Source organism: Herpailurus yagouaroundi, unplaced genomic scaffold (assembly GCF_014898765.1).
Source record: "Herpailurus yagouaroundi ecotype Mexico unplaced genomic scaffold, PumYag 185, whole genome shotgun sequence".
NCBI classification, from domain to species: Eukaryota; Metazoa; Chordata; class Mammalia; order Carnivora; family Felidae; genus Herpailurus; species Herpailurus yagouaroundi.
The window spans coordinates 668,400-681,079 of record NW_024412416.1 but is presented as its reverse complement, the minus strand read 5'-3'; the positions used below and the strand labels follow the sequence as shown (position 1 = coordinate 681,079).

At 57.7% G+C, this 12,680-nt stretch overlaps 1 protein-coding gene and 1 long non-coding RNA gene across 2 annotated transcripts in view; one reads left to right on the top strand and one right to left on the bottom strand.

Moving 5' to 3' along the window:
• Positions 1 to 852, bottom strand: part of MORF4L1 (mortality factor 4 like 1) — a 45,575-nt gene extending 44,723 nt beyond the window's left edge. The window contains exon 1 of the mRNA XM_040493393.1: positions 815 to 852. Within this exon, the coding sequence (XP_040349327.1) occupies positions 815 to 852 (38 nt within the window). The remainder of the gene's footprint in view (positions 1 to 814) is intronic.
• A 1,636-nt stretch (positions 853 to 2,488) lies between these two features.
• Positions 2,489 to 9,880, top strand: LOC121042261 (uncharacterized). The gene is made up of 3 exons (XR_005796054.1): positions 2,489 to 2,666; positions 3,253 to 3,396; positions 9,080 to 9,880. It is a non-coding gene; the product is annotated as an uncharacterized LOC121042261 (long non-coding RNA).
• The last annotated feature ends 2,800 nt before the right edge of the window (positions 9,881 to 12,680 follow it).

Here is a 12,680-nt window from a genome sequence, read left to right as displayed (position 1 = left end):
AACATTCCCCTGTACACAAGGGAGAAATGAGCTGCAAAGACCCACTTTTAAAATTAACACCGGGGTGCCTGGGTGGCTCAGTCAGCTGAGCATCCGACTTCGGCTCAGGTCGTGACCTCATGGTCCATGAGTTTGAGCCCTGCGTCGGGCTCTGTGCTGACAGCTTGGAGCCTGGAGCCTGCTTGCGACTCTGTGTCTTCCTCTCTTTCTGCCCCTCCCCCACTCGTGCTCTGTCTCTCCCTTAAAAATAAATAATAAATTTTTTTTTTTTTTTTATAAAACTAACACCAAGTGAAACAATCAAGGTTTGGTGCTACCAATGAACCATTGCGACGCTTTACTTTCCAAACACGTATTTCTTTGTAAGTGGACAAGTTCTCTGAGGCACTAAGATTGTCCCGAATCGTGGTGCTTTAAAGGAATGGTAGCATTCTGTGGGGCACCAGCTCGGGTAGGACACGTGGACATCTAGGCTAACCCAAGGCTGGTGGGCTCCTGGCCTGGACCCCGTGAGGAGGAATGGGTTTTTCTACGTTCAAGCATCAAGCCTTCCTCCATAGGAAGCACCAGGCATGAAATGTACGGACAGGTCTTTGCAAGGGTGCAAAGCTAGAGCTCCGAGCTCTGACCCCCTCCTGTCGGGTGATGTGTACTGGGAATGCTTTACAGAGGCCCTGCATCAGTATGAGAATCAGCTGCTGGCTACCAGAGAAGGGAGTTTGATTTACCTTTGGGGCCGATTGTGCGGAGCAGGGGCACTGACCCCCCCCCCCCAACCTAAGGCCTACTCTAAGCAAATACAGAAGATACACACCCCCTGTCGAGGCTAAAGAGCTTGCTGAAATCGTCCATCGTCCCGCAACTCCATACCCCCCTGTGGTGCCTCACTCTGTCTGCATCTTTGGGACCATCTAGCATCTGCTGGGATACCTCCAAGGACAGGGAGCTCACTACCTGATGACTCTAAGGTGCTCAAAAATGGGAAAGGTCTGTCATAACTAGGGATCAAAATCTACTTCCCGAGACTCCTCTCCCGCAGGTCCCAGTTGCACCCTCTGTGGCCACCCAGGCCACTGCTGCGCCCCCTCTGCTGCTCCCTCTCCGTTATGTCCACCTCAGCCCTTCTGCCTGCTGCCCCTTTTCCTGCAACAGCCAGAGCTCTGCTGAATTGGTGACGCAGATCGGTCAGAGCAGCCCAGGGTCCAGACAGGACATGTACAGCAGGCCTCCTGGATGGGAGCTCAGAACCTCCAGCCATCAAGGCTTCTTATACGCATAAAGGGGTCACGTAAGTGGGGGGCTGGAGTACATCCTTTAATAGGCGAGGAGTGGGAGTGGAGGACACTGTGCACAGACGCTGTGGCAGGAGACCCAAGTGTCAGGCCTGGTGGGGTTCTCGAGTCTTCTTGGATGACCGAGGACACCGAGGCGGGGCAGGAAGGGACTCATCACCCCCGGGTCACACAGGCTCTTGGGGAGCTCTCAGCCGTGAGTAAAATCCACGGCCCTCCTGGGAGACCTCAGAACACCGGCCCTGAAACTAGACGCTGCTTCTTGACGTCATCACTCCCTCTAAACGATACTCTGCCCCATCACTCTCAGTCCTGACTCTCTCTTACTGAGACGGGCGTTTCTCGGGGTTCAGGCCTGCTTGGAGGTGCGGCTGCTGGGGCCCGGGTAGAATTCGGGGCGCCGCAGACAGCAGGGCAGCGGGCTGAGGCAGCTGTTGGGAGTGGGCAGGGCACACGGAGCCGGGGAAGGGGTGGGGGTGGGGGGCTCTGCAGTCAGCTTGGTCAGCACCTCCGTGGCGTGGGGGCTCCACCCGGCAGGGCCCGAGGGCCGGCAGCACACAGACCCGCTCAGGGGCGGCGGCAGCAGCAGCAGCAGGCGCCCACCGTGGCCCGCGGCAGCACGAAGACCGCGAACTCCAGCAAACCACGGAGGGCAGCCAGCGGGCCCGGCGTCAGGGAAACGTGGCGGACGCAGGCGTCCGCCCCCCACGCTGGCCGCGTGGCCGGGAGCAAGCGACACGCGCGGGCAGCGCGCGGAAGAAACCGCGTCCGCCTCCCCTGGAGCAGAGCCCGAGAGGGCCACCTGCGGTCACGCACCCCGTTCACTGAGCAGACGGGCACCGTCGGCACCTGACACAGGGCAAGCCGTCTGCCGTGCGCGGCTGGAACGGCGCAGGGACCCGTCCCGCGCCGGCCGCGCCACCTGCGGGCCGTCCAGCCTGTGGCCCGCCGCCCCCGAGGTGTCAGGGCGCAGCCAGCGTGCGGGAGCGCAGCCTGACGGCGGGGTCCCAGCCCGCCGCCCGCCCCGTGACCCGCTTCGCCCGCCGCTCCCGCGGCCGGACCCGCCGCCGCACGTTCCGAGAGGCGATTGGCCGGCGGCAGCCAAGCCCGCCCCCAGAGCATCCAGGGCGTGTTTCTATTGGCCGCTCCTCCGAGACTCCTCGCGAGAGGCCTCGGGCGCGGGAACTGACACGTGCGTGCCCCTCCGTCCCTCCGCCTTCAGCCCAGCGCGCTCGAACACCCCTCTCCAGATAAAGGTGCTAACTCCGCACGGCCGCTCCGGGCACCCCCGGTTCCCAACCCCATTTTGGTCTGTTCACGCGCCCGGGACCTCGTCCCCAGCAGGCCTGCCGCACCTCGGCTGGACACTGAGAGGTGACTAAGCCAGGGGCAGCCAGGGTAGGAGAACCTACGGTTGACTCGCGGGCGGCGCCCTGCTGAGCTTGCTCGGAGCAGGGGCCCAAAGCCGGGGAAAGCAGGCAAGGCTTCTCAGAGGAGGTGGCTGTGAGCTGATCACAATACTCCCCTGGCTTAGCGCACTCCAGTGGCTTCCTCTTGCAATTAGGATAAAATCTAGATTTCCTGCTTTGACCTACAAGGCCTCACGACAGAGACCCTCAACCAGGACTTAAATAAAAATCGATAAACGAATTCCACACCCCGGAAGTCTGGGGTAGAATCCGAGGCCTGGTATTTTTAAAGATGCCCCAAGCAATTCCAGTGTATGCCAGCGTCGACAATCTCTGTTCGGCCTGCCCACTTCCTAGGCCTTGTCTCCTGCCGCTCCGAAGCTGGCTCGCTTCACTCCAGTCGCACTAGCCTGACCTTCCTCGAACACATCCATCTCGGCCCTTCTTTGGGTTTTCCCGCGGCCCCTTCTCAGCATTCAGGCCTCAGCTCGAGAGCCACCTGCTCCGACGGAAAAGCCTTCCCTCAACCACCCCCTTCTTTACGTCCCAAGGGATGCAGTGCGCGCCTTCAGCGCCCGGAGCACCTGGCCGAGCACTAGCGGGGCAGCAGCGCACCCGGAGCGGAGCTGACAGGTAACCAGACGACGAGCTCGTACGAGGGAGTGGGCGACAAACAAAAACAGCCACAAAAGGCAGTGAGTGACCAGGCGGGAGGCTCCAGGAAGCTGGGATGGGCTGAAGAATGGGAGGGCCCCCAGGGGAGAAGCCCATAGTCCCCTTTGTGTCGCTGACCAGCTGTGTGTCCTGGGATTAACCGATTAACCTTGACCCTCTGGAAAGGAGGGTAACTCCTTGCCAGGGTTATGGGAGAATTAGCAGAGCCACTGGGGTAAATGCCTTGCATTTGGCTGCTATGGGGCCTTGCTTCCCACCTCCATGCCGCTTCCCTCCTCCCTTCCCCCCTCCCCCCTCCCCTCCCCCCCCTCCCCCCCCCCTCCCCCTCTTTTCCCCTCCTCCTCCCCCCCTCCTCCTCCTTTCCATTGTTCACAGGCTCTTCTCTGTGGTGGACAGTCCCCCACTGGCCCTAGTCCGGAGCTCCCACCCTCAAGAGCTCTTTCCTTCCTCCCTGCCTTCACCACGAGCCCCTGCCAGGCTGCCACCAGGAGCCGGGAAGTGGTTTTCCTCATGTCTCCTGTCCCCTGTCCGTCCCCACAGCCAGACCTGCTTCAAGGGCTCTGCCTCCCTTGCCTAGGAGAAGGAGAATAAGCGACAAATGGGATTCTCTGCCCAGTGGTCAGAAAAGGGAAAATTGACCCAATTACCCAGCTCTAGTCTGGGCCAGTGCCTGGGGGAACTAGTAATCTGATAGAAAGTTTGCAGAATCAGACCATACTTTCACAGGGTTTCCTTCCAGGGGACCCCGGGGGCCTCGGGTCGCCTTCCTCTCGTGGGAGGTGTCGCTGCACGTTGGGGGACCTGGGTTCTAGTCTCTCCCCTGGCCACTAACTTGCTGTGTGATTTGGGGCAAGTGACTAGTCCTCTCCGGTCCCTGTTCTCTCCCCTGTAAAATGGGGAGGCCCCTTGTAGTCTCATACTCAGAGACAGGCTGGATCCCTTCTCCCCTCTGCGTTCGGAAGGCGAGTCAGATCACAGCAGGCCCCCGGCCAAAACCCTCCGTGACCTCCCGTCCCATTCAGAACTGACTCCTCACGCCTCACCTGGCTACGAGGCCTGGTCTGACCTGGTGCCTGCTCTCCTCTCCTGATCTCGCCCTCTAACCCCACCCGCTCCGTGCTGAGACTCAGCTATACCAGCCTCTGCTTGGTTCCAGAGCACCAAACCTGTTCTTGCACTTGCCAGGCCCTCTGCTTGGGGTGCTGTACCCAGTTGGTGCCAAGACTGGCTCTTTCTTATCCCGCAGGTCTCAGGTCACATGTTGCCTCCTCTGAGAAGTCCTCCCTGACCACTCACACTGCCTTTATCCCCAAGCCCCACCCCACCTGAGGTCGCTCCCTCATCACCCTGGGATAAACAGATATATATATTTTTGAGAGAGGGCACAAGCAGGAAAAAGGGCCACGGGGGGGGGGGGGTCTTAAGCAGGATCCATGCTCAGTGGGGAGCCTGGTGTGGGGCTCCATCCTGTGACCCTGGCATCATGACCTGAGCTGAAATCAAGAGTCAGGCACTCACCTGACTGAGTCACCCGGGCGCCCCCCGCCCCAAGCCAACCTTCTAAATGAAACGCGACGTCCACACACATGCCCACGTGTCACAAGTATACAGACGATGGATTTTCACAGGCCAAACACACCCATGCAACCAGCACCCGCATCAAGAAGCAGAGCAGGACACAGGGGGATCAGCAGGGGGAGAGGGGTGCAGGCTGGGCGTACACTTTGTTTTCTTTCCTTTAAAATTTTTTTTAACGTTTATTTATTTTTGAGAGAGGGAAAGAGACGGAGCATGAGTGGGGAGGGGAAGAGAGACCGAGGGAGACACAGAATTTGAAGCAGCTCCAGGCTCTGAGCTGTCAGCACCAAGCCCGTCTCGGGGCTCAGACCATAAGCCATGAGACTCATGACCTGAGCCGAAGTCAGAGGCTTAACTGACTGACTGAGCCACTCAGGCGCCCCAAATTTCTTTTCTAAACACAGTCCCTTGAGGGGCGCCTGGGTGGCTCAGTCGGCTGAGCTTCCAGTTTCGGCTCAGGTCACCATCTCACGGTTCTTGGGTTGGAGCCCCACGTCGGGCTCTGGGCTGACAGCTCCAAGCCTGGAGCCTGCTTCAGACTCTGTCTCCCTCTCTGCGCTTCCTCTGCTCGTGGCTTGTGTTCTGTCTCTCTCTCTCTCTCTCTCAAAAATGAAGAAACATTGAAAAAATTTAAAAAAAAGTCTCTTGATTATTGTTACTGTAATGAAAAAATAGCGCTTCCATAGATCATTTTCCACAAGGGAGGTGACCATTGGGATCATTCCCCGCAGAGTGATTTCAGGTGGCCGGGTCACAGGGCGTGGGGCCTTCTGGGTTCTTGCCCGGCAGCCCCTCCGGGTCCTCCTTGTCCTCCCAGGGCCCCTGTTCTGCTCTGCGGTGCTAGGAAGCTCTCGGTGACAAGGTCCCCAGAGGCCCTGGGGAGCCCGCAGGAAGTGCGGCTGGGAAGCAGGGGGCAGTAGGCCAAGGCCACGAACAGGCCTAGCTCAGGGGCGCCTTCCAAACGCATCCCCTCCTCCCACAGGGCGTGCGTGTGTGTGTGTGTGTGTGTGTGCGCGCGCGGTGTGCGTGCACTGGGGGCGGTGGGGTTTCCAGATTCTGTGTCTGTAGCACCACTTGCCTCTTTACTCCGTGACCGTGAATTACTTGGCTCTATGTGCAGATTCATCAGCAAAACCCCAAAACCTTTGCCAACGTGGTGGGTGAGACGTGCGCCGCGTGCCAGGGTCTGCGTTCCTGTACTTTCGGGGGAGGGCGAGCATTTCTCCGGTGTTGACGCGCCGCGCGGATTTTGTCTACACTCTGGGCTCTGTGGCCGGGAACGCGCGCTGTGGGAGCCTGGCCCCGGGGCGCAGACACGCCGCTTTCAAATCTGCTCCTCAGTTGCCGTATGGCCCCGTGCCTGTGACTCAAGCTCCGTTTTTCTGGCCCGTGAATTGGAGAGTAACGCTCACCTCGTAGGGCTGCTCAAGGGTTAACTAGAACGTTCCTAGGAGCCTCTGTTAGTTCCGGAATAAGAGCAGCAGCTGTGAGCAGGGCGGAGGGCCTGGGGGAGGTGCAGGGCCCATCAGGGTAGCTGGGGACTTCTGTCCCCGCCGCCCAGAGCCTGCTGTACGCCCCTCCGATTCTGGGCAGCTCTCCGTGGTCTCTCCAGAACATTCGCCCACTTGTCAGAGGCAACAGCTCCCCCTTTGCACTCAGATTTGGGTTTATCTCTTTGATTGTGTTTCCTCCCGTAACAACAACGGGGACGGAGAGTGGGGACCTGAGCACTAGGTCAGAAACCACTTCCTCAGAACTCTGAAGGTGGCCTTCTTCCTTCTGGAGCCGCCGGACAGGATTCCGGTGCCATTTGGACCGCAGTCTTTGTGACCATTGCCCCTTCTCTGGAAACTCCGGAAATGACTTTCTTTAGTACCCAGGGGTTGGCACATGGGACGCAGCGAGGTTGTGCTCTGGTGCAGCCTTTTGTGTTTTCTCCACCACGCCGGATGCCAGTAAACTTTTCCAATCTGGAAGCTTAGGTGCTTCCGTTCCGAGGAGGGTCCTTGTGTCGTTTACTTAATGGTCTTCTCTGGTTTCTCTGATCTTTCCCGGTCTCCCGTTTTGTGGATGTTGGATTTATGGAGTTCGATCATCTGGGGAACTTTTGCTTTTCACGTAGGCACATCTATTCACTTTTTCTCCCCTACAGATTTGGCTGTTGATTTCATCTTTAAAGTATTGTTCCCAACCCCCCCCGATTATATAACCAGCTCCATTTTTAATGTTGGCGAGAGCAATTTCAGAATGAGGTTCGTGCTGTTTTTATTCATCTAGGCCCCACTGCAGGCAGCACGTGTGACTATTTGTCGGGTAAATGAAGGAGAGAAATGATTTTATTGATTTAAAAAAAAAGCAAAGGAAAAACGATCCATATAATCTATCTTATACAGGGTTTTATTTCCAGCAAAGATTCTGGTTTGTTTGTTTCTTTCTTTCTTTCTTTTCTTTCTTTCTTTCTTTCTTTCTTTCTTTCTTTCTTTCTTTCTTTCTTTCTTTTTTATTTTTTTAGATTTTATTTTAAAGTAATCTTGACACCCACCATGGGGCTTGAACTGACAACCCCAAAGTCAAGAGACTGAGCCAGCCAGGTGCCCCAAGATGCTGGGTTTTTTTTGTTTTTTTTTTTAACGTTTATTTATTTTTGAGACAGAGAGAGACAGAGCACAAACAGGGGAGGGGCAGAGAGAGAGGGAGACACAGAATCTGAAACAGGCTCCAGGCTCTGAGCTGTCAGCACAGAGCCCGACGCGGGGCTCGAACTCACGGGCCGTGAGATCATGACCTGAGCCGAAGTGGGATGCTTAACCGACCAAGCCACCCAGGTGCCCCAAGATGCTGGTTTTTAAATGTTGAAACAAATATTTCCTTTACAAACGTTAATAAAATACATGAAAAAATGTTAAAGGATAAATGAGCTCCCGGGCCCTCGGTATAAGGCAACAGAAGAGCGTTAAAAGTTTTCCAGTTATTTCCAGACACAGGGATACAGAGCGGCCATTGCTGAAGGGAGGCCACGGCAGAGAAGGCAAAGGCAATTCACCGAGAAGAAATCACGGAGGTGACGAGGTGGTGAGAGCCCCGAGCGAGGCCGGCTGTGGGCTCAGGCTGCGTGCGCAGCTCACTTCCAGAGCTGCTTAGACTTGCAGGCAGCGGCCCCTCCCGGGGTCCTGGGGGGCGCCAGCCCCCTGACACCTGGCCCTGGCTCTCTGGGGGCTCCCGGGCTTGGGGCCAAGGCGAGAGCTGGCCACAGGCAACAGCACAGCGGCTGTCACCGGGGTCCCTCCGGAGTCGGCACCGCTCTGGGCACCGGCCCTTGGGAGGCACTGGTAAATGGAAGCCCGGGCGCAGGGAGGAGGCCTGTTTCCCGTGCAGTGAGCGTGTGACAGAGACGGGTCCTGAAGCAGGAGCCGCAGCACAGACCCTTTGAGGACAAGCCCGAACTGGCCATCTGGGGACTGGGGTGTGCCGTGGTCAGGGACCCGGGTGCCGCAGGCAGGCCTGTCCGGCCCCTGATGCCTCCACATCTGGGACCTTCGGCAGATGCCAGCCCGTGCACGCGGCGGCTTCTCTGCCTGTATGACGACGGTGGTGACCCCACTTCACTTGGGGAGGACGATGACGCGAGCTATGGCAGGGGAGGCACAGCGGGATTCATTGCTCCTTCTGTGTCACACCTGGCCTCTGTCCAGCTGACGATGGCCCAGGGCTCCACGGGTGGACCGCCCTCCAGGGCCCCTGGGGTTCGCAGGTGAAGGCCACCATGCTTCAGAGATGGGGCTATGCTGAGGACACCCGGGTCTCCAGGGCTTCGAGAACAACGGCCAGTCAGGCCTGTGGGCTCAGCTTCCCCTCCCAGTCAGCCATCTCAGGCATTCCCAAGGCCAGCTCTTGGCCCAGCTCCTGACCCTCTGAGGGGGCTTTTGGGGGGCATTCTTGTTTAACAATCTGTCCCCTACACTAGAATTTAAAATTATTTTTGTAACTCTCGTAGTTTGCTCGGGGGGTGTGGTGGGGGGAAGGAACTCACCGTAAATAGTGTCTTTAGTTTGGCAACACCTATCTGTCAAAGTTCCAAATGCACACGCCGTCAACAGCAACCCTGGTGCCGGACTTTTCTTACAGACATCGTCGCCCTAATGCACAGAGGACAGTCTCAGCAAAACACTGGTGCTTACAATACATCAACGGGTAAAACAAGGTTTCCTGCCCCGGTGGAATTCGTTCCGGTTTGCATCCCATGTGCTGGGAGCCCATTCAAGGCTGGGGCAGATTCACAAGCCGGGCCATGGAACCATCTCTAAGCTGCATTGTTAAGTAAAAAAAGCCAGGAGCGGACAGAGAGAGACGTGTGCTGTCCTGCGTGTGAAACGTCGCTGTGTTGTCTGCGGACACATTTCCTGGAAGGATTCGTGAGAAACTCCGTCAGACTCGGCCCCTGGGAAGGAGCACTGAGGGACCAGGGACCAGCTTTGGGAGGAAGAGTCACTTTTCACTGTTTGTGAACTTTGAATGTTTACCCTGCGCCCGCCTTACCAAACAACGCAAAGTGAAACAAGTCACTGAAACATCAGGCCTCTTACTTTGCCACGGGCCTTCAAACTAGGTAATCCACCAGGGCAGTCTTTCAGCCTGGGCACGAGTGACATTCGGGGCTGGACAATCATTTGTGTTGGGGACCGTCCTGTGCCTTGTAGGACGGTTAGCGGCGTCCCTACCCTCTACCCACCTTGGTAGCACTTCCCCCCCCCCCCCTTGGCTGTGACCACCAAAAATGTCTCCAGACATAGCAAAATTCCATGGAGGTGAAGTCACCCCTGGCTGAGAAGGAGTGCTCTAGGAAACACGTGAAATAGGGCAGCCGTTTCCATTAAGCGATAAGAAAGTTGAAACCCAGAGTTTTTATTAAATTTTTAAAAATTGTGAGCCTCATTTTATTGTTACCTATTCGTTTATAATCTTAAATGGACAATACTCTACTGTACTTGCTACCTTTTAAACAACCTATCGATAGGGGTGGGGTGCCTGGGTGGCTCAGTCGGTTGAGTGTCTGTCTCTGGATTTCAGCTCAGGTCATGATCCCAGGGTTGTGAGTTCAAGCCCCGCATTAGGCTCTGTGCTGACAGCGCAGAGCCTGCTTGGGATTCTCTCTCTCTCTCTCTCTCTCTCTCTCTCTCTCTCTCTCTCTCTTTCTCTCTCTCTCTCTCCCCCCTCCCCCTCTCCCTCTGTGCCCCTCCCTCATTGTACTCTCTCTCTCAAAATAAATACAACTTAAAAATAATCTATCAATATACAAATGGATATATAGAAACAGAATACATCTAGTTTTTCACTTAGTTTGATCAGTTTCTGGTAACGTTTCAGCTAAGGCAAATCTCACTGGAGATGTCTGGGCTGCTTCGCACAGTGATCATTTAATCTCGGGGCGCCTGGGGGGCTCAGTCGGCTGAGCGTCTGACTTCGGCTCAGGTCATGACCTCGCTGTCCATGAGTTCCACCCCTGTGTCGGGCTCTGTGCCGACAGCTCAAAGCCTGGAATCTGCTTTGGATTCTGTGTCTTCCTCTACTCTGCCCCTGCCCCTCTCAAAAAATAAATAAAACATTAACATTTTTTTTAAATGATCTCTGTCAAGATTTAGGAGGAGAACTCTTTAACTGCACAATTACAATCACAATGACATCAGACATACTGCAAAACCAAATCCCTTGCTTTGTTCAAAATGGACTTGTGTGCAGCGTGCTGCCTTCCACAATGTACTCCTGGCCCCCCAGAATGTGCAGGGTTCTTCGGTGGGTTATTACTAATGTCAGGAGGGCGGGACTAAGCCTCGTCATTGTGTGTGTATCTTGTGTGTGTGTGTCCAGCATGTTTGTGAGGAGGGGCACGGAGACGGTGCCCAGCTGGGTGCGCACCGAACGAAGGCAGGCAGTGGCCTGGAACCGAAGCAGGTGCGGACTGCTGTCAGCCCGAGGCTCCAAGACGCACGCACCAGGGCCGCCTTTCGGGAGGCCTCTAACCGGTCTTGGTCTCTGGCTGACCATAGGAGCAGGGACGGCAGGCGGTGGTGCCCGCCAGGGGGTGCTGTGCGTCCCCTCGCCAGATCCTCTTGGTCTCTCAGGTTTACTGTGCTGGGGGCCGGGTCGCAAAGGCGAGTAAGACCCGACTTGACCGCTCGCAGGGGGCGGGGCTGATGGACCCCGGGAGCAGACCTCGGTCATTCCGTGTGGTCGGTGCCATGACTGGCGGGTTAGGGTGGAGGGGGGCAGTGGGGTGGGGGCGCCTCCGGAAAGCTCAGGGCAGGGCGGGAGGAAGACCGCCCTTGCACCAGAATGGAGGCTGCAGGAGGGGTGAGCCTGGGGCGCCAGCAGGGGAGAAGTCTAGATGCCCCTGGAGAAGTGGGACGGGGAAGGGGAGCAGAGGGGCACCCAGGCCGTGGAGGAGTAGTGTCAGTGCCTTTCAAGGAGGGAGAGCAGAATGCTTTAGATGGTCACCAGCTGTAGAGACCTAGCTAAGAGGGGGTACCCAGAGCAAGGTCCTTCGGGAAGCAGGAGGGGAGGGCACAAAAATGGCAGAAGCATTTGTCTCCCGCTGCTGGAGTGACCTGCCGTCCCACTGTGCGCAGAGTGCCGGGACTTCCTGCCGCCCCACTGTGTGCAGAAGGCAGGGACTTCATGCTGTCCCACTGTGCAGAGGGAGGGGACTTCGCGGGTGCTTGGTGTTCAGGTGAGGTGTGTGGCAGGGTGTGGTAGTGGGGGGGGGGGAATGGGAGGTAGTTGGGGCACAGGGGTCAAACAGTGCATGTGGCTAGGAAGGGAGGCAGGTGAAGTCCGGAGGGGCTGGTAGGTGGGGAGAGGAAGAAGGTGACAAGGGACCACAGGAAGAAAACACATAGTGTGATGTGGGTTTGGGGAGGGTGAGGAAAGTCGCAGGATCCCGTCTGAAGGTCAGGCATCTGATCCTCAGGTTTCAGAGGTGGGGCAGGCAGGGCTGAGACAGCCTAGGTTGTGGCCCTGGGAGCTGGTGGCACAGGTGGAATGAAACGTCGCTGGAAAGGAGGACGTCAAGGCCACGTGCTACCGGGGTCCCCTGGAGGACAGCAGGGCTAAGGGTGCAGGAGTCAGGAGGGAGCTTCCAGGAATGAGGGACGGAGCGCGGGAGATGGGCAGTGAGGAGGCATGTGGGCCTCGGAGGGGAGGGGTCTTCGCCAGGGCTGGGCAGGGCAGGGCAGCTGACCACGACCCGACCCGTCGTCCCCAGGAACAGGAGGAGGTCCCTGAGCAGGACCAGGTTTAGCGAAGGCAGGAGTGTTCCTGGGAGCGGGCTCCTGCCCGCACACGAGGAAGGGCCGCGGCCACCGAGGGCAGACGGCTGGGCCCTCGCCCGCGGCCGGCCGGCCTCCAGGCTCGGGGTGGGGGGCACTGCTGCGCCCCGCGCTAACCTAAGGGACGTGCAGCAGAGAGCCTGGAGACTAGGGCTGCGGGACCAGCCCCGCCTGGGAGCCACCGCTCTCTGGCCGGGCCTCTCTCCTGAGCCTGCTTTGGAGCAGAGTCCACCTTGGGGTCCCCGGAAGGCCTCTGTACCCCTTTTCGTAGAGGGGGCCGCCCTGCCGGGCGCAGGGAGCGCAGTTCAGGGAGGACACATTCCGGAAATTCCAGTTTCTGGGGGGCTTGGAGGGTCGCGGCCAAGAGGCCTGGCTGAGCTCCGCCGCCAGAGGGCGCATGCGAC